This window comes from Chiloscyllium plagiosum, chromosome 17 (genome assembly GCF_004010195.1).
Source record: "Chiloscyllium plagiosum isolate BGI_BamShark_2017 chromosome 17, ASM401019v2, whole genome shotgun sequence".
Taxonomy (NCBI): domain Eukaryota; kingdom Metazoa; phylum Chordata; class Chondrichthyes; order Orectolobiformes; family Hemiscylliidae; genus Chiloscyllium; species Chiloscyllium plagiosum.
In genome coordinates this window covers 12,113,132-12,134,552 of record NC_057726.1, presented here as the reverse complement: position 1 = coordinate 12,134,552, position 21,421 = coordinate 12,113,132, and the positions used below count along the sequence as shown (strand labels likewise).

Genomic DNA, 21,421 nt, shown 5'->3' with positions numbered 1-21,421 from the left:
ACGTGCATGCTCCCATATTTCACAGATGCTCATAAAAGGATTGCTGTTGGTAATTGAAACAGATTATTTAAACAGACAAAACCTCTTCTGTATCACTGGCACTCAAGCAATAGTGACATGAATCATCTGATTCCCTTTTTGAAATAAGGAGGCTGTTTGAATAGGCATTGTTGACTTGATCATCGGGTCTTTCATCAGAAAGGCAACGTAGATCAACAAGCAGCTGGGAACTTGGTTTAAAGTCTCCCGCATCTCAACCAATCAAGTGTTCATAATGTTGGCAGAGCTGTAGAATGATACATGAGATGACCGATTTCATCTTGCTCATATCAGCTCTTTGTTAGTCAACTTCGCCCATTCTCTAAATATTGATTGTGTTCTCAGTCAAATATTTCGACTGGATCTGCTTCAGTCACGCTATCAGGGCAGAGTTTTCCAGATATAATTTACCACATTAACCATTGTTTTCTCACATCAACGCCACAGCCTTTGCCAAACATCAAATGTTAGCCTCAATGTTTTATTTAAGCCTCATTAAGTGTGGCATACCAGGCTGGTGAGAAAAAGGGATGAGAAAGTTGCATGTCAAAGCAATAAGAAAAAAAAAAATTAGAATCAAGGTTAGACAGATACATGGTGCAATTACAGTTGCACAATGAGTGTTTTCCAGGACAATTTTGTCTATGCAAACTTCTTCCATCTATACCATGATTCTCTTTCACAGATCCCAACACATGCTACTCAAGAAAATATACATTTTTCTGCTTGTCTCAACATGCCATTAAAATAGGAAGAAGGGCTGAAGAAGGGCTTATGCCCGAAACGTCGATTCTCCTGTTCCCTGGATGCTGCCTGACCTGCTGCGCTTTTCCAGCAACACATTTCCAGCTCATGCCATTAGAATACCCTGCCTTTGAAGTTACATACCACCTTTTGCCAATATTTTGTGTACAGTAAATGAAGTCTATTTTTTCCCTTTTTGTTTCAAGTCAAATATGTCAACATGCTCAAATGGATGTAATCAGATAAGTCTGCAATTCTCACAAAAGAATAATTTTCGATCAAATTCTTCTCTTCAGAAGTATCATTGCTGTGTGCCAATATTTGCAGTTGAAATTATGATTAACACTCATCCTTTTGTGGATTTCCGTTATATTTTCCAAAGTAAAAGAGAAGTTTACTAAAATGAATTGAACATCGTGAGACAGATCTGAAATGACTCCAATATCACACATTTATGCAAATTAGGGTAGAAGTCCAGTTCTGAGGAAGGGTCACTGGACCCTAAACGTTAACTGATTTCTCTCCACAGATACTGCCAGACCCGCTGAATTTTTCCAGTTTGTTTCTGTTCATTTACAGCATTTGCAGTTCTGTTTTTATTTAGGACAGAATTCTTGTCTGAATTTACAGAAGTGCAAACATATTTATACAAAATTGACAAAATATAAAACAAAAATCACCAAATTTCAAATTCTAATTAAGTTTTCCAGTTCAATGTCATCACCATTTCATGTTCCACTAATCTCTACTGTTTGCTGGTTTCAAATTGATGGGTGTTTTGGCATAAGGATACCAGTGGAGATGTTTGAAAAGCTTGTTTTTAAAAGGTAAGAAATGGACTACTATATTACATGCCAAATCAAGTAGCCACTAATTCTGTCAAGTACTTTTGTAGTTTGTCAAAAATTATTATTCACCAATGGACAAGATACATATTAAAATTGTTTGTGATTAGACTCATTTTCAATCTGATTAATAAAATTGGACCATTTAAAATAAAAAAGGAATACTTCAAGGCAAATTGTTAAAAGTCAGCAGTATGAAAATAAGCTGGAGCAGAAACCAGAGAAAATGTTTCTCAAAATTTTCAAACAGAGCAGAAACAGTGATATTAATCTTAAACTGAAGTTACTGAAGTGCTGACCTTTACATGACTGAGGTATTAAAATTGGAAAGTTTGGAAGCATTCAGCTTCAGCACCTGCCCTGCGATCTGATTGCCATGTGGGTGAAATTCAAAACAGCAATCTATTAAACAATTCGATTGACAGTTTTCACACACTGCACAATAGCTCGCAGAAAAGGGGACAACTGTTTTGAGAGAAACAGAGACTAAGAACCAGGAGTTGTGTAAGCGACTGTTTTCTGTTTGAAAAGGGAAGGGAATTAAACAGATGGGACTCAGATTGTTTGGAAAAATAATTTGTTAAAAAGGTGAACCTTGATGGTTAAAAGTCAAAACATGGAAAACGGTCAAACTGTGAAGGACGAAAAATGTTTCCTGAGGAGCAGGAAAGTCGACGTTTCAGGCAAAAGTCAGTCATCTGGATGAATTGCTTAGTTCAGGTAGAAGTTTCTTCTTCCTTAACTTGATGGGGGTAGTTGCCTGTTACATAATGTAGGATTGCAGTTTGTTGCAATAAGAATATTTAACTTGTGATCTCATTTCATTCATGTCTTGATTATTTGGAAAAATAGTCTTCTGAAAAAAGATGTAACTGGGTTTCCAATGATGGGCTGAGGGGAATATCAATTTCAAATCCTGTGTGTGATGAGCAGTTAATCGAATGTTAAAGGCTCTAAGAGTTCCATAAAATCAATGTCCTAACCAAAGCGAGTGAGACTTCTGCTTAGGTCTAGTGCTAAATTGGTCATCCACAGCCAACTCTTCAAATTTCCTCTCCTGCAAAGATCTGAACTATCAAGCCATCACAAGTACATAACTAGATATGGTCAGTGTTGAAACCAAATGCATGTATTAGTGCACATTCAAACAGTCCCAGCTTCAGGCTACTTACTCGCAAAGCTTACTTAAAAACTTCAAATTGAAACCGATTAAACAGAAGACAAGAGTAAAGAATGAACAGCAATTACAATAAAATATCTGAAATTCAAAAGATACAGCACCATTATTGCTGAAGGTAGTTAATGTAGTTATGACGTAGCCTGCCATGTCTCCAGTTCATTGGACTTGCTTACATAAATTAGGCAGCTAGAATCAATCATGTCCAAAAACACAGTCTTGAAGACTGACTAAAGAATTACTCAATCCTCTCCATTCTGAGCAAGAATTCTCATATTATAATAAAGCAGTTTTATTTTAAAATCAATGGTGTTACCAGAATCACTGAGTCATACAACACGGAAACAGACCCTTTGGTCCAACCAGTCCATGCTGAACATAATCCCAAACTAAAGTAGGCCCACCTGCCTGCTCCTGGCCCATATCCCTCAAAACCTTTTAAACATTGTAACTGTGCCCTCATCCACCATTTCCTCAGGAAGTTCATTCCACACACAAACCACCCTCTGAAAAAGTTTGCTCCTCATGTCTTTTATATCTATCTTCCTCCTCACGTGAAAAAATATGCCCCCTCTTCTGGGGACGTTTCTAAATTCAGAATAAATAGACCGGTAGGTGAAAAAGAAAAAAAAAAGTTTTACTGCTGCTTCTGCCTACTGTCCAGCCACATACGGACACGCCCGTTCAGCACAGGATCACAAATCAACTACAATTCTCAGAGGAACCCAATAGCCTGTTAACAGTCTTGGCAGGTAAACCACTTCAAATAAAAAAAAACCCTACTCCGATACTAAAAAAAAGGGAGTGGAAAGAAGAAATAAAATTCAAACTAGATAGTTTAATTATTTTATTTAACTGGAGAATGTCAATAGTATAATCAGATTACCACAGTTAATAAACTCCAGACTGTGATGGAGATGAACTAATGTTACCATAAACACAAACAACCAATTAAATTTGTGTGTCATCTTAATTCTGCTCCCCCACGCCATCAGATTCAATCATTTTGTGAAAATTAGATCTTAGCCGATTGTCATTCAAGATAAATGGTAAGTCCATTTAGATTCAGGATAACCAAAATGAAGCTCATTCACAGAATCTTTTTGGCAATTTGTCTGAACAAGTAAAGGGACACTGAATGAAGCTAATTACTACCATATTCACATTCAAACAGTCTTTACAATCACCATCATTTAGTTTCTACCCTTTCATAAATTAACTAACAATACAACAGATTGTTGTGAAGTACATTTTGGAACTCAGAAAGGATTTTCACTGTGTTTATGACTCAAATGTAAGTCAAGACATTGTACAAGATACATGGTAATAGTAGAAGGATATTTTCCAATTCAATACTCCTGACAAAACAGAGGTGTATTAAGAAGCAGTGCAACCTCAGACTCTGATTTTCTACTTAAAATATTAGAGGGGAAAATGGCAGTCTGGGGGCTGCAGAATTTCACTCTTGTGTTCACACTTCGAGGTATAAATATGTGCATTGAAAATCCCCCATTGAGCATATTAAAACAAAGCCACAAACGCAGTCTTTACTGCTCATCGAAATTCTTGCTGCACTACACAATGGTGCAGCAGTCTGGAAAGTACAGCGCATGGCTTGTTATGTTAAATTCTGCATGTGTGTATGTGGCCACGTACAGAAACATGAAAAGCTAAAATGAATTGGGAAAAAAATACCATGCATCATATTTTAAAAGGGGATATTGTTGCTCATGCAGTCCCTGTCAACTAAAGAGAGCAGTCTCTCAGAATCCAATTGCATCCTCCCTTATAAATAAAATGGCATTACCACACAAACATTTACAAGACCAAAGCTTATTGGGACCTTGTTCAGATTCATAATTACAGAAAGCCCCTGATTATTATCCAGGTTTACTTCCTTCTTAACAATTAAGTGGAAACTTGTAAATTCCAGAATGGTAAGACTCAAGTGATAAAAGAAAAGGCATTCAGAAAAAACAAAAATCAAAGTTCGTAAATAGAATAACGTGACAACTACTAGGGAACATTCCTTCTCGTTAGCAGTTATAATACACAGGAATATGTTCCAGCAATTAGGGATGTGAAACTTTATTTCCTGTACTTCTATCTCATTCTACCAGATTACCAAAGGAGTGTGCATCATTCCATTTAATATCATAAACTTAGGGAACACAGTTTACTTCACTAGATGAAAAGAAAACTATTCCTTCAATGTCGAGAAAAGAAACTTAGGGGTATCAGCCACAAACTCCACAAATGTGAAATGATAAAAGATCATTGATAACCCATCGGTCAGAACTAGAAAATTATACTCACTGGTCATGACCAGTAAATATCACTCAATCAAGAACAATGGATGTGCTGACCTCAGAGCTTTCATAAATTGATGATAATTGTAGATAGGCTTTCAGGTTTTCTATTGCAGAGAGAGAGTAATGCTAACACATGGGAGAGATGCACGACAGACAGCAGTGCAGATATCATCTGAAATAATGGTAGGTTGAACTAAGGTTATGGAAACATTACTGGTACAATTGGTTTCAGGAGAATTAATGCAAAGCAATTTGGTTTTTTTTAAAAAGAAAATAACTTTATGTTTGATAGATTGATTCATTGTCACATGTACCAAAGTGCAGTGAAAAGCTTTGTTCATAAGCAGTACAGGCAGATCATAGTAAGAAAGAATGTACAGCTCAAACAGAGAGGCAGACAGGTTACATTGCACAGGGAGTGCATTAGGTGACAGCAGTGTTAGTAAAATCAGTATTATTTGAGGTAAGAGAATCCATTCAGTTTAATAACAGCTGGAAAGAAGCTGTTCCTGAACCTCCTGGTGCAGGTGTTCAGGCTTCTGCATCTTCTGCCTCACAAAAGAGATTGTAGGAGATCATGACCGTGTGCAATGGATCTTTGACAATGTTGGCAGCTTTGCCGTGGCAGTGAGCCGTGTAAGTGGAGTCCATGGATGGAAGGTTGGCTTCTGTGATGGTCTGGGCTGTGCACAAAACCTTCTGTAGTTTCTTACCGTCCTGGGCACAGCAGTTGCCGTACCAGTTATGCACCTGGACAGTATGCTCTCCATGGTGCATCTGCAGACATTGGTGAGGACATGGACATGCCAAATTTCCTGAGCTGCCCAAGGAAAAGGAGGCATTGTTGTGCCTTCTTAACCATCACATCTGTGTGGGAAGTCCAGGACAGATTGTCATATACTGTCACTCCGAGGAATTTGATACTCTCCACTCTCGCAACTTCTGCTCCATTGATGTAAATGGGTGGGTGGGGGGTGGCTTGTTCTCGCCCTTTCTTTCTTAAGTCGATAATCAGTACTTTAGTTTTGCCAACATTGAAAGAGAGGTTGTTCTCATTGCACCAAGTCACCAAGCCCTCTCTCTCCCTTCTGTATTTTACTTTTAGGTATCTGTCCCACTAGGATGGTGTCATCAGTGAACTTACAAATGGCATTAGTTTGGAATGTGGCAAGTCATTGGGCGTAGAGGGAATACAGTCAGGGGCTGAGGACACATCCTTGGGGGGCTCCACTATTGAGTGTTATTGTGAAGCAGGTCCTTGTGCCCAATGTTTTCTCATTCAGAAGTTTATTTATTCCAGCCAAATGGGGTCAGTCTCAAGCACTACCTATAACATTACACTGACTATCAGTCTGCTCACTTCCCTCAGTTTGAGTATCAGAAAACTATACTCAAATACATGTTTCCCCATACAAATAATCCTTTATCCTTTTCATTCTTGGAAATCTAAGACTAACCACCTCTTCTAAACAGATGACCCCTATCATCCCTTAACAACCTTGAAGCCAGAGACCAGCATTTAAAGGCATTCTCCAAGGCTAAATGATTTTTCAACTTGTATCTTTTCAGCAATATTCAAGTTTTGTGCTATGAGCAATGGTTTAAATCCAGTGATGAATGGACCTCTCAGGGCTGAATGGACAGTGATGGATGACCTCTCAGGGCTGATCTTTTGGGTAAAAATAGCTCTGGAAAAAAAAAAACACAAAATCTTCTGAAAATATGTATGCTGGGTCAGAGCACAGATTTCTATTGGAATAAAATATAATTGTTCAGTAGGACTTGACCATACAATCGACTCCTCTTCCCCCTCAGATGGGCAGGTGCTAGTTTCACCTAAATTATCTCAGGAACTTTTATTTTTGTAAACTTTGATCCATAAATGCAACATATAAGGCTCTGGTGCTTCAGTCAAGTTAATGAGGATGGAACATACTCTTGGATGTGTCTCATTTGAGGAATAAAATACATTTTCATCAATTATGTCACCCAGAAGATTTGCCCAGGTATGTCTTGTATACAAAAAGCAAGTTAAATCCAACCCAGCCAATTACCACCCCATCTGTCAACTCTCAATCATCAGTAAAGTGATAGAAGGTGTCATCAACAGGGCTATCAAGCAGCACCTGCTCAGTGACGCCCAGCTTGAATTCCACCAAGGCCACTCAGCCCCTGACCTCATTATAGCCTTGGTTCAAACATGGACAAAAAGCTGAATTCCAGAGGGGAGGTGAGCGTAACAGCCCTTGACATCAAGGCTGCATTCACCCAAGTGAAGCAGCCCTAACAAAAACATGTATCAATGGGTATCGGGGGCAAACTCTCCACTGACAGGACTCATACCTGGCACACAGGAAAATGGTAGTGGTTGTTGGAGGTCAGTCATCTCAGCAGTTCCTCAGGGTAGGTTCGTAGGCCCAACCATCTTCAGTTGCTTCATCAAATGACCTTCCTTTCATCATACGGTCAAAAAAAGAGGATTCTGCCAATGATTGCACACTATTCAGCACCATTTGTGACTCCTCAGATTTAAATAGTCCATGTCCAAATGCAGCAAGATCTGGACAACATCCAGGCTTGGGCTGACAAGTAACATTTGTGCCACACAAATGCCAGGCTATTACAGCACCAATAAGACACAACCTAACTATCACCACTTGAAATTCATTGGTGTTACCATCACTGAATCCCTTATTATCAATTCCCCACTTGCCTGGAGGGGGGCAGCTTCAACAACACTCAAGAAGCTTGACACCATTCAGGACAAAGCAGCCCACTTGATTAGCACCTCATCCACAAGCATCCACTCCCTGCATTACTGATGCTCAACAAAATCTGAAAGATGCACTGCACAAATGCAAAGATCCCTAGATAGCACCTTCCAAACCTATGCCCACTTCCATCTGGAAAGACAAGGGCAGCAGATACATTGAAACACCAGCATCTTCAAGTTCGCCTCCAAGCCACTCATCATCCTGACTTGGAAATATATTGTTGTTCCTTCACTGTCACTGGGTCAAAATCCTGGAATTCCTCCTAAATGGACATTGTGCATCAATCCACAGCAGGTGGATTGTCGCAGTTCACCACCACTTTCTCAAGGGCAACTGGGGACAAGTAATAAATGCTGGTCATTCAGCGATGCCCAAAAACAAAACAAATAAAAGTTTCAGCACTAGCTACTTTCAGGATACGCAATAACTACTCCAACAACATACCTTGACTGTTATCTCAAAGGCTACTATTGCTGCATCAATAAAACGTTTTAATGCCTTGCAGTCTCAAAGTAGTCAACCCTTAGGACATGATCTGGTGACATGAGTTGAATTTGGAGCTAAGTAACTGCACAAAATCAAGACAGGATGGAAGTCTAAACAGGTTTGGCCTCTACTCACTGGAGTTTAGAATAATGGGAGTTGATCTCATTGAAACAGATGGGAATCTTGAGGGCTTGACAGAGGATGCTTCCCCACATGGGAGAGTCTAGGACCAGACGGCATAGTTCAGAAAAAAGGGGTACCCATTTAAGACTGAGATGAAGATGAATTTCTTCTGTCAGAAGATATGAAAGTGACCGTGAGGAGTGCCAAATCTGCCAACTCATCAATGCCAATCAGATTTCCCATAACTGAACTAATCCCATTTGTCTCCATTTCACCCATACCCTGTCAACCTATCCTACGCATATACCTGTCCAAATGTCTTTGGAATATTGTAGTTGTACACACCTCTACCATTTCCTCTGGCAGTTCATTCCATACACGCATCATCCTGTATGTGAAAAAGTTGCCTCTTAGGTCCCTTTTATATCTTTTCCCCTCTCACTTTAAAAACTATGCCCTCTAGTTATGGACTACTCTATTCTGGAGTAAAGGCCTTGGCTATTCACCTTATCTGTGCCCCTCATGATTTTATAAAACCTCTATAAAGTCACCCCTCAGTTTCCCACACTCCAAGGAAAGAAAGTCCCAGCCTATCCTTATAAATCAAACCATCCAGTCTCAGTAATACCTTGCGTACTTTTTCTGTACCTTTCTAGTTTAACAATGCCCTTCCTAGAGTAATCAGAATTGTATGTAGTATTCTAAAAGTGGCCTGACAAATATCCTGTACAACTGCAATGCAGTGTCCTAACTCCTATACTCAATGCTCTGACCAAGGAAGGCTAGTGTACCAAACACCTCCTTCACCATCCTGTCTATCTGTGGCCTCACTTTCAAAGGAACTATGCAGCTGCACCCCAAGGTCTTCGTTCGGCAACATTTCTCAGGACTCTACCGTTAACTGTTTAAAACTTGTCCTGATTTGCCTTACCAAATGGCACCACCTTGCATTTATCGAAATTGAGCTCCATTTGCCACTCCTCGACCCTTTAGGCCATCTGATCAAGATCTCCTTGTATTCAGAGATAAACTTCATTGTCCACTATACCACCAATTTTGGTGTCATCCATAAGCTTACCAACTATACTTACTACATTCTCATCCAAATCATTGATAAGTGACAAACAGTTGACCCAGAACTACTTGCGGCACACTGCTGGTCAAAGGCCTCCAGTCAGAATAAAAACCCTCTACCACCACCTTCTGACTTTTACCAACAAGCCAATTTTGTATCCAATTGGCTAACCTATCCAGGATGCCATGTGACATAAATTTACAAACCAGTCTACCATATTGGAACTTGTCAAAGGCCTTGCTAAAGTCCATGTAGACAATGTCTGCCTCTCTGCCTTCATAGTCACATCTTCAAAAACAATCAAATTTGAGAGACATGATTTCCCATGCACAAAGCCTTGCTGATTATCCCTAATCAGTTCTTGCCTTTCCAAATGTTTGCAGATCCTGTCTCTCAGATTCCCCTCCAACAATTTACCTACCACTGGACATCAGGCTCACCAGTTTATAGTTCTCTGGCTTTTCCTTGCAGCCTTATTAAACATAACTTTAGCCACCCTCCAGTCCTCTGGCACCTCATTCATGGCTAATGATACAAATATCTCTGCTAAGTGCCCTGCAATCTCTTCTCTAGCTTCCTGCAATGTTCTGGGATACACCTGATCATAAATGAATCTACTGAATGGTGGTGCAGGCAGACAGGAAATTGCAAACGTCAAAGAGACTATCCAGATTCCCTTAGTTCAGGGGAGGAGTAGAAGAAAATGGATGAAGGGGACTGACAAGTTTGTAGAATCCATTTAGTTTGCACATCCCACTGAAGTACATCACTGCTAATTAAGTTTCTTTCGAAATATATTTGCTGTTGTAATGCAGGAAACATCAGTTAACTTGCGCAAAGCAATATTTCACAAGTTGTAATGTGCCAAAGATCAGGTTATCTGTTTTCATGATGTTGGTTGAGAGAAAACTATTTACCTGAATACCTGGGATACATCTTTGATACTTTTTTTTTGAAAAGTGCCATTACACCTTTTAAACTCAGAATGCAACCAGAGTCTCAGTTTAATATCTCTTCTTAAAGAAAGTACCTCTGACAATGCAGGCATCAGAATCCCTAAAATCAGGTCATTCAGCCCATTGAGTCAACACTGGCCCTCAAAACAGCATCCCACCTACACGCATACCTCTACCTAATTCCTGTAACCCCACATTTTCCATGGCTAATCCACCTAGCCTACACAGCCCTGGATACTATAGGGCAATTTAGCCTTGCCATTCCACCTAACCTGCACCTAACCTGCACACTTGTGGGAGGAAACCAGAACATCCGGAGGAAACCCACACAGGCACGAGGAGAACGTATAAACTCAACACAGACAGTTGCCCAAGGGTGGAGTTGAACCCAGGTCCCTGACACAGTGAGGCAGCAATGCTAACCATTGAGCCACCATACCAACCTCCTTCAATGTAAGCATTTTGCTCAAGTCCCATTTAACACAAATTTCTGATTCTGTGCTGGTTACCAACTGAGCCACAGATGAAAGTTGAGGCAAATATGTTGATCATATTAAAGTGAGGGCGCCAGGTAACCATGTTGTAGTATATAGAAGATTAACCACAATTGATTTAAACCCTGCAGGAAGAGAGTCCACAGACACTGTGTAAACCTGAACTGGTTATTTGCACTGTACACAAAATTGTTGGCCAGTGTAAAATAACCATGACTTTCTCCACCTCCAGACCCTGAACAATGAATTAACTACTTATTCAGGGAAATGCTACCATTCCTATTAACCAATTACCTTCCGAGGAAAAAAAAGCATGGTTACAGCTTAATATTCCAGCAGTGTTGCTTGGGAAAACATATTCAGGGTAATTTACTTTAGCAAAGGCAACTTTATTTTGAGAACGAGAGATCAACAATGGGGAACACCAGCAAGGAGAGGTAGTGACTTAATAGTTAAATAACACTACATCCACAAGCTCCTTTTGCAATTCTAATTTTAAGAAGAGGGGAAGACCAGAAGCAATAAGAGGAGTAGCATTCTTACAAAATTCTGAAAAGAAAATGAAAAAGAATGCAGGATATTTGAATACATTAGTCAATGATATATTTTGAAATAAACATTCCGTACACTAGGCGGCCAATTCATAGACATCCAACTTACGAATGAGATTCCACATTAATTTTAAGGATCTGATATGCAAACATTTGTTCATCCTTACTTATTTTACATTGTACAGTGTTGACTTCCATTCCGTTTTGCAAATGACGTATGACTGGACTCCAGAACGGAACCAGTTTGTAACCCAGGGACTGCTTGTTACATGCACATAAATACACACAAAAATGTAGTCATAATTATAAAAGGTAGGGAAAATGTAGGAGGCAATGTGAGCAACAATGGCACAAAGGACCAGTTTTCTTTTTAAGAAAGAAGAGGAGTACTGTTAAACAGAAAACTAAATGAGCACCTCTTTCCCTCTTCAGTTAGTGCTTGGAGTTTTGTCCATTTAAGGGCATAAACACAGCTATTCTTCAACATCTTATCTAATAGAAGAGAGGGAAGGTACAAAACAAAGATGCTTGCAGGACACTTCTACAGAAAACTCAGGGGAAGTGAATGCAGCAGCATTTGTATCAAGCGTCAGCCTTGATTCAATAGTAGAATGTGCCTCTGATTTAGTAGATGGTGGGTAGAAAGCCAACTCCCAACACTCAATTATATAATCCAAGCTGATTCATTTTGATGTACTGCTGAATTGTCAGAGACGTTACACTTAAAATGAGATTGTTAAGCCAGGATTAGATCAGAAAAGTCAAACTGGAAGAGCAAAACACATCTTAGCTCAACACTCACTTACTCAAGTGAACAAAATAAATACTTAACCTTTCATCCCATTCACTGAATGTCAAATCTTGCTAACAAAGACAGTTAACTCTACAAATCATTTCAAATGGAGAATGTAAAAGGCACTATATCAATACAACATCCTTCCTGGAGGCTTCTTGTAAAATTAATTGGAGCCACATCCAAGCTACTGAGAAACAATATGTTCTGAGAATGTTTAGAACATTAAAGGAATAGCACTGGTTACATGAAAAGTGCCAATTTATCATACTCACCATAAATGGACACTCAATATCCATAAATTGCAAGCCTCACTGTTACCCAAACAAAATACTGGAAAAGTGCAGGGCACAGGCAAGATTCTAGATCAAAATGATAAGTCAAAACTCATATGAAACTTTAAACTGACCCACTGAACATTTCACGGCATGTCAATTTTGTTAGGTTTTTTTTCTTCATACTTTGAGTAAGTGACCTGATAATGATTTGGAGACGCCGATGTTGGACTGGTGTACACAAACGTTAAAAATCACATTACACTAGGTTACAGTCCAAGAGGTTTAATTGGAAGCATTAACTTTTGGACCACTGCTCCTGATCACAACCACCTGATGAGGGAGCAGCGCTCTGAAAGCTAGCGCTTCCAGTTAAATCTGTTGGACTCTAACCTGGTGTTGTATGAATTTTAACTTTGACCTGATAATGGCACAGTGAGTTCAATAAGACTTCTGGGACCTTGGTGAATGTTCAAAGCAACAGGCTCTCTCCTGAACTAATCTGAGTTTAAAGAAGAAAAGTAGCAGGATTAATGGATAGTAAATGGACACAATGAACAACAAACTGATGAAATAATGGAAAGCGAAAGATAGAAAATTAGATATTTCATTAATCTGAAGTGTTCAGGAATGATAATTTTGGCCCCTTATAATTTTAAAATTCTCATTCACATTTTTGAAATCTCATCACAGCCTCACCCCTTCCAGCTTCCAAACCTTAGATTTGAATTGCTCATATATCCGATGTTTTGAACATCACCGATTTGAATCGTTCAAACTCTGGCTGCTGTACACAGCTGTCCAAATCCCAAACTCTGGAAATGTCTTCACTGCATGTCTGCACCCATCTTTCTTCCTTCAGCCATTCCTCAAAATCTCTTCAAACTGCTCAATGTAGATCAATATCACATTTTGCTTTATAAAACATTGAAGTGCCTTCAAATGTTTTGTTACAATAAAGGCATTAAAAACATTTCAGACCATGAACTCAGTGCTCCATTTATTATGCCTTCTCTCCCACATCCATGTCTTGTTCACAATGGCTTGCTCTCAGAGTGGGTCTACCTTTTGCTGTTTGTACCTATTCTCCAATCATGTCCTTCTCTACAACCATCATCACTGCCTTCATCTTTTGCTCTGGAATCTTACCATCTGTTCACTCGCTCAACCCCTCCTTCACAAATAACGTTAAAAAGACATCATTTTTCAGCCCTGTTCAAATTCCAAAAAAGTCAAATAAGACTCAATGTTAACATTGTTTCTTTCCCCATAGAGATCATGGTTATACCACACTTTGTTTTTATCCCAGCGTCCATAATCCTTTGCTTTCATAATACTAACATTGTTTATCTAGGCTGAGATGGTTGAATGACTTGTGAAAACTTAAATTTAATTAAAAAGGGTTCTCACATTGCAATAAGCCTAATGCATGTCGAATCCATAATTGCAAGAATATCTTTAAATTCTTGGGGAAAATCGGACAAATAGCTCCCCTCTTTGCAAATTGTCCAGCAATGTACAGAGGACTTAACTCGGTCTCTTTCTCATCACAAATCACTGGGTTACTTCCCTGCGAACAGCTAACACACTAAGCCCACTTTATTTTCTCAAAATGTTCTGCATTATTTTGTATTTCTAACCCCACTCTTCGTTTTTCACCCCCTTTTACCCACCTGGCTTTCTCTACTTCGTAAGGGCCCATTGATTATGAATATACCACTCTCTGGAGCAATTCAATTAATGATAAGCAATAATACAGGAACAATGCACAATTTACTAAAAGCTTGCTATAATCATGTAGCAAGTATATCAGCAATAGTTTTGTTCATGAATGTGACTGTTGCTGGAAAGGCCAACATTTGATGCCCATCTCGATTTGCCGTTGAGAAAGGGTCTTGAGATATCTTCATGAACCACTACCAATCATATTCCCAGAATGTTGTGTCATGCCTTCAAGACATTAAAAAGGGATTTTTTTTTCAAAACGCTGTCTTGCTGGATTTAGAGTGTGAAAGTGGACGAAGGGTTCAGCAATTTTTAGAAATCTTCAAAGCTAACCTTTCACTCTTGGAGAATTCCACAGCTATAATTGCAGAGGCAATGTAGGCACAACTAGACAATGAGGGCACAGACTTTTCATCTTTAATCTTGAACTGAAGAAGGAAGAGTCAGAAAACATTGTTATGCCTACAGTGGTGCTAGAAGCTACTGATAATGTAACTGTTTTGATGCCTTGCGTCAAAACAATCGAGCTAGCCGTACTGACTGGTTCTGGAGCCATGTCATGTGGCTGATCTTTAAATAGCATTAATTACTTTTCTGAGGCCATGTCAGTCTGCTTTCAGCATTGGAACAGGAAAAAGCAGGCAGCTATAGGCTCAGTATAAGCCTGACTTGAGTATCACCATTATTGAAACCTGATTTCTGGGAAGAATTCTGTATTGATCTGAAAAAGGAACTAATTCCTAATCTAAAGAATCACTCTGCATATTCTTCAAATGGATCAAAGTTCCTACAAGTAAAAAAGAAATTCTGCATAATCAGTCAAGAACTATCACTGGACATTGACTTATTGGACTGGAATTCATGCAAAGAAAGGCTTATATCTCTGATTAAAGTTATTCCTGAGTGTAACTTATTTTCATTTCTCCCTTGTATGTATGTTGAAATTACTGTCTGAGGTTGAGAGTACATTAATAAATCCTATTTGAATTTTAAACAACTTGCTGTGGGTCATTTTGAAATAGGAGTTGTGTTTGGAGGAAATATTCCCTGTTGAGAATAAGCTGTGATAAGTTTAAAGAAAGACTAAAACACACCTCTGTTTACAGTCAAAAGATTACTACTATATGATAAATCTAATTCACTGCTACCCCTTATCTGTAACAGCTGGAGAAAGAACTTCCAGGCTGAGACACTGAAGCAGAGATTAGTTCAAATTGCTCATGATAAATGCAAATATTGTCAAAGTTAACTGTTCAAAAGGTTAACTACAACAAAGGTGGATTACAAAGTTTACTAACAGAAGATGCTAGTAGAGTTATCATTGCACATCAAAGGCAAGTTAGGTTTTTGAACCAGGAGACAGGAAAGCTAGTCTTACAGCCCAGCTCAAACACAACAGGAAAAGCAATTCCCATTCTGTAAAATCACTTCGAGTCATAGAGATGTACAGCATGGAAACAGACCCTTCGGTCCAACCCATCCAGATATCCCAACCCAATCTAGTCCCACCTGCCAGCACCCGGCCCCAATCCTTCCAAACCCTTCCTATTTATATACCCATCCAAATGTCTCTTAAATGTTGCAATTGTACCAGCCTCTACCACATCCTCTGGCAGCTCATTCCATACACGTACCACCCTCTGTATGAAAAAGTTGCCTCTAAATCTCTTTTATATCTTTCCCTTCTCACCCTAAACCTATGCCCTCTAGTTCTGGACTCCCCGACCCCATGGAAAAGATTTTGTCTATTTATTCTATCCATGCCAGTCTTAATTTTGTAAATCTCTATAAGGTCACCCCTCAGCCTCCGACACTCCAGCAAAAACAGCCCCAGCCTGTTCAGCCTCTCCTTATAGCTCAAATCTTGCAATCCACTTTCCTTTTATATACAGATCCTATACCAGCTCCAGGTTTAAAATAGATTTTAGATGATCCAATGATTGGGCTAGTGTTGATGAACAAGACAAGATAATGGGTTAGTCATGCTTTTGTGGTGAAAATCAGTCTTCCTAAAACAAAGCATTCAACAGAGTTGAACAAGCATGATGCTGGACAAAGCACAACAGGTTAGTCCTGGAGAAGGGTCCTGCCTAAACATCGACTCTGTTGCTCCTCAGGTGCTGCCTGACCTGCTGTGCTTTTTCCAGCGTCACACTTTATCAAAGTTAAAGATCACACAACTCCAGGTTATAGTCCAACAGGTTTGTGTGGAAGCACTAACTTTTGGAGTGCCACTCCTTATCAACTCTGAGTCTCCAACATCTGCAGTCCTCACTTTCTCGTAATGCATTCAGCAGCCAAAGAATGAACGTGATTTACTGTTACCAATGTTGAACAAGACCAATAAAAACTGGGAGCAGAAGTCAGATAATTTAGTTTTCCCGTTCATGGGCAGTGGTTGTCATTGGTTAAGACGTCATTTATTGCCTATCCCCTAGTTGCCCCTTTCCCAGACCATTGCAGTCCTTGAGGTCGACAGTGTAGGGCCTTTGGACAGAACAAAAGTGTCTGGTTAGGCAGAAGTGGGTACTGCAGATACTGGAGATTAGAGTGGTGGTGGAAAAGCACAATAGGTCAGGCAGCATCCGAGGAGCAGGAAAATCGATGTTTCGGGCAAAAGCCCTTCATCAGGAATGAATCCTGATGAAGGTCTTTTGCCTGAAATGTCGATTTTTCTGCTCCTCTGATGCTGCCTGCTCTGCTGTGCTTTTCCAGCACCACTCAAAGTATCTGGCTCCCTATTGGTGACTATGAAGCCCACTTTTTTTAAAAAAAAAGCCATTGTTTAATGTCGATTTTTCTGCTCCTCTGATGCTGCCTGATCTGCTGTGCTTTTCCAGCACCAAAGTATCTGGCTCCCTATTGGTGACTATGAAGCCCACTTTTTTAAAAAAAAAGCCATTGTTTAACTTCAATGAGGGAATTCTGCAAGCAAGTTTTTTTTTGGGGGGGGTATCAGAAACAGCTGGTAATAGAACATGGGGCAGACACCAACTCTGTTGACAGGTAAAGATCTCATTTACTCACCCCCAACCAAATAATTAAACTGGCTCCGGCGCAGTAAGTCACCGCTCACCCTAAGATGGTGTAAAGTAGCCCCTCACCTTGGTCCCCAGCAGGATCTGGATGTCCATCTCCTGCTTCTTCTTTTCCAGGAGGCTGAGCAGGTATTCCTGGAAGACGCCGACCTTGGTGAAGAAGTGCTCGTTGTGCCAGCACCCTTCCATGTTGTCAAAATCGACGCCGAGCCCGAGCAGGAAGCGGACGCTGCCGGGGTCCAGGGCGATCTGCTGCGGTCTGGCCAGGAGGGCGGTCCGGCCGCGCTCCTCCAGCAGTACCAGGCGCTGCACTTTCCCGGAGCGGGCGGCGATCAGAGCTGCGGTCAGCCCCACCGGACCCGAGCCCACAATCAGCACCCTGACCCGGGCTCTCCATTGCCGGTAGCCGTCGACACTCACTTTGAGCAGCACGTAGACCAGCACCGCCACTAAAGTGCTCAAGGCTGTGTCATACGCCAGGGTCTGGTATTCCTCCATCGCCGGTTTGGTTACATTGAACCAGCGCATGGCAGGTCATGTCATTTGCCAATATCCCCCCGGGCTATTCGTGGCTAAGCTCTCTCCCCCCATCGCTCCATAGCCACTCTCTGGTCCTGAGCAGCCTCCCGAAACGAAGGGGACAGTCTAAAACTCTCACTCTCGCCAACAAACGTCAACTCTGCAGACTCCAGCCACAAACACGAGCTGACGCATGTACAAACCCTCAAAAAAAAACTTTCAATGGGCAGCTTCCACACATTCAAACTCAAGGCACGGAAAGAGAGAGAGAGAGAGAGAGGAAAAAAAGAAACACAAATTCTCAACAAATTTCAAGCGATCGATTGGCAGAATCAAATCAAACACGTCTTTCCCCACGTCAAACCGTGAAGTCAGACCATTGAGGAATTTTAATTACAACTCCCGCGGTTCGCCCCTGGTCTGTGTGTTTCTACCGAATCATCATTTCATTTATCGCAAAGCTCTGATGCAATTTACGTTTCTTTTTTTTTAATTCCAGGGGGTTTTTTTAATTAAAAAAAACGTTTCTCTTGTGGATCTTTCTCCCCAAATTCATTCGGGATTCTTAATGGATCCGAATCGCTTCCAATTTGCGCCACTTGAACAAACCCCTGGTGTTGCAATTCTGCGGCCGAGCCGGGTCAGCAAGAAATGCAGAAACGGGCGAATCGTTTCTGAGAGGAAACTCCAATTCTGCGTCCAGCCCAAAGATCAGGCTGGTTTGCCAAGTCATGCCGATTTGTTTGTATTGGGATTTCACTGCGTTTGTTTACACATAAACTAAATGTTCCTCAAATTCTTATGCTGCCGCTCTGATGCCGTGTGCGGCAGGTTTTGTGGATTCCTGTTGGAGCCCCTGACACAATGTCATATTGTGTGATCCCACACGGATTGCAATTATGCCGCAGGTTACCTGGTGTACTGTTCAGGAGAAAGTGTGAATAGAATTGGAGGGAGAGCTCCTATAATACAGGTTGGTTTCCCGACGGCTGAGCCGGTAGACCTTGTGTTCAAATCCTTTCCACCCCCCAGCTCGCTACAGAGGCGTCTAATAACACCCCTGACAGGGTTGACTAAAAGTACTTGCAGCAAGGGGTGTACCCCAGACACCAGGAACTTTCACCCCATTGTCCCCCCCCCCCCCCTCATTGATTAAGGGAGCTAACTGTTTGGCAATTTGATCACCTTAAACACAATTGACTTAATTGCAAGATTGTGTTTTTTTTTCTATTCATTCATGAGACTTGACTGCCAATGGCCAGCGCAGCGTTTACAGCCCATTTCTATCAGGACGCTGGTGGTGAATGGCCTTCTTGAACCATTACATTGGGGTGTAGAGCCACCCCCAAAGCTGTTGTGGAGGAAGTTCCAGGTTTGGCACTTAGGGGATGATGACATGTTTTCCCATTCTGGGGAATGAGTGGCCTGGAGGGAAAATCGCTGGTGGTGGTGTTCCCATGTATCTGCTGCCTTTGCCCTTCACCCGCACCAATCAACCACACCGCCCTGTGGCCCAACATTTCAACTCCCTCCCCCACTCTGCCGAGGACATGGAGGTCTTGGGCCTCCTTCACCGCCGCTCCCTCACCACCATTCGCCTGGAGGAAGAATGCCTCATCTTCCGCCTCGGAACACTTCAACCCCAGGGCATCAATGTGGCCCACCCCACCCTCCTCTCACTTATCTCTCCACCCTTCAGGCTCTCTGCTTGTATTCCTGATAAAGGGCTTTTGCCCGAAACATTGATTTTACTGCTCCTCGGATGCTGCCTGAACTGCTGTGCTCTTCCAGCACCACTAATCCAGAATCTGGCTTCCAGCGTCTGCAATCATTGTTTTTACCACCCTCTGATCAATCCCATTGTTTAACTTTCTGTCTTGCAAAGCTATCTCAAGACTGACAAGTTAAACTGTTGAGGGTAATCTCCCTGAATCTTCTCCTGGCTGCCTTTTAAGACATTGAAAAAGGACTATTAGATTTTTTTTGTGAAGAGAAGGATAGTTTATCAAAATTTCCTGACCAACATTTATCCTTCAACCAACATATTAAAAACAGATGATTTGGTCATTTTAATGGTGTTGTATGTGGGAGCTTTCAATATGTAAATTGGTGCTGTTTCCTACATGGCAATAGTGTCTACATTTCAAAAATTACTCCATCATTTGTAAAGACCTGAAACAAAAACTGAAAAGCTAAAAGTAATTAGCTGGTCTGACTTCATCTGTGAGAGAAACAAGGCTTAATGTTTCAGATCTATCATCTTTCATCCATTCAGAAATATGATTGACTTGAAACATGAAGTGTTTTGCTCTCTGTAAGCATTATTAGTCCTAATGTACAGTATTGGAAGAAATTTTGCACAATCCTAAATTAAACAAATATATTCAATTTGAAATGAGCGATACTGATTTTTTTAAACTTATGGTTGCTTTTATTGTGTATTATGTGTTGAAAATTATGAGGGATTTCAGTAAATGGGCAAGGAGAAATTGTCTTCACTGACAGGAGGTTCATGGATGACATTGATTTTATTTACTTGATTCCTTTATTTTTCTAATTTATTTCTATTATCCGTAATAGTGAACTTTTCATTTGTTTATTTTTCTAATGCTTTTCCCTGAAGTGTGTGTTCTAAGTGGCAACTTGTAAACTTTTCACTGACCTCATTTGAATACACGTGACAATAAAGCTAATTCTAAGACTCTGGAGGACAATATTGCTTTCAGATAAATGGTAAGAGTGGGGCAGGGGGACAAGAAAGAGGTATGTTCAAAGTGACTTTCTTTAAATCATTCACAAGGCACAGATATCATTAGCTAGGCCAGCATTTATTTCCCATTCCTAATTGCCCAGAGGACAGTTAAGAGTCAACCACATTGCTGTGGGTCTGGAGTCACATGTAGACCAGACCAGGTAAGGATGGCAGTTTCTTTCCCTCAAGGACATTAGTGAACTAGACATGTTTTTTCACTGACAATCGACACCGGTTTCATGGTCATCATTAAACTTTTAATTCCAGATTTCTTTAATTGAATTCAAATTCCACATCCAGCCACGGCAGGATTCAAGCCCTGGTTCCCAAAGCATTCCCTGGGTATCTGAGTTAATAAACCAGTGATATTACCACGAGGTCATCAACTCCTCAATGGCACAGAAAGCAAAAGAGCAGAGAGCAATGGAAGAGCAGGAACATTCCATAACAAATTAGATAAATCCTAGAAAAGAAGAAACAGGATAATGAAATGAATTAGATCACTCTGAGTATGTGAGTGGGGACAGAGGCTACAAAGAGAGACTATTGATAGGATACACAAAGAGTGATGTAATTTTGCATACAGCAGGATATTTTACCAGATGCGACAATGTTCATGCTATTTTCTGTAAGGTGAGAAGTTTGGTGGGGATATCGTGGTATTGAAAAATCCAACAGACATTTATTTCAGTTCACTATTAGATACAGACATTACATTCATTGGGACACAAGTGAGCTGGCTC

At 40.6% G+C, this 21,421-nt stretch overlaps 1 protein-coding gene across 2 annotated transcripts in view; it reads right to left on the bottom strand.

The window, feature by feature from the left end:
• si:dkey-234i14.6 overlaps positions 1-18,311 on the bottom strand; it is a 109,060-nt gene extending 90,749 nt beyond the window's left edge. For both annotated transcript variants that reach the window (XM_043706558.1, XM_043706557.1), the window contains exon 1: positions 17,474-18,311. In XM_043706558.1, coding sequence (XP_043562493.1) covers positions 17,474-17,935 — 462 coding nt within the window. In that variant the 5' untranslated portion in view covers positions 17,936-18,311. The remainder of the gene's footprint in view (positions 1-17,473) is intronic.
• Positions 18,312-21,421: the final 3,110 nt, after the last annotated feature.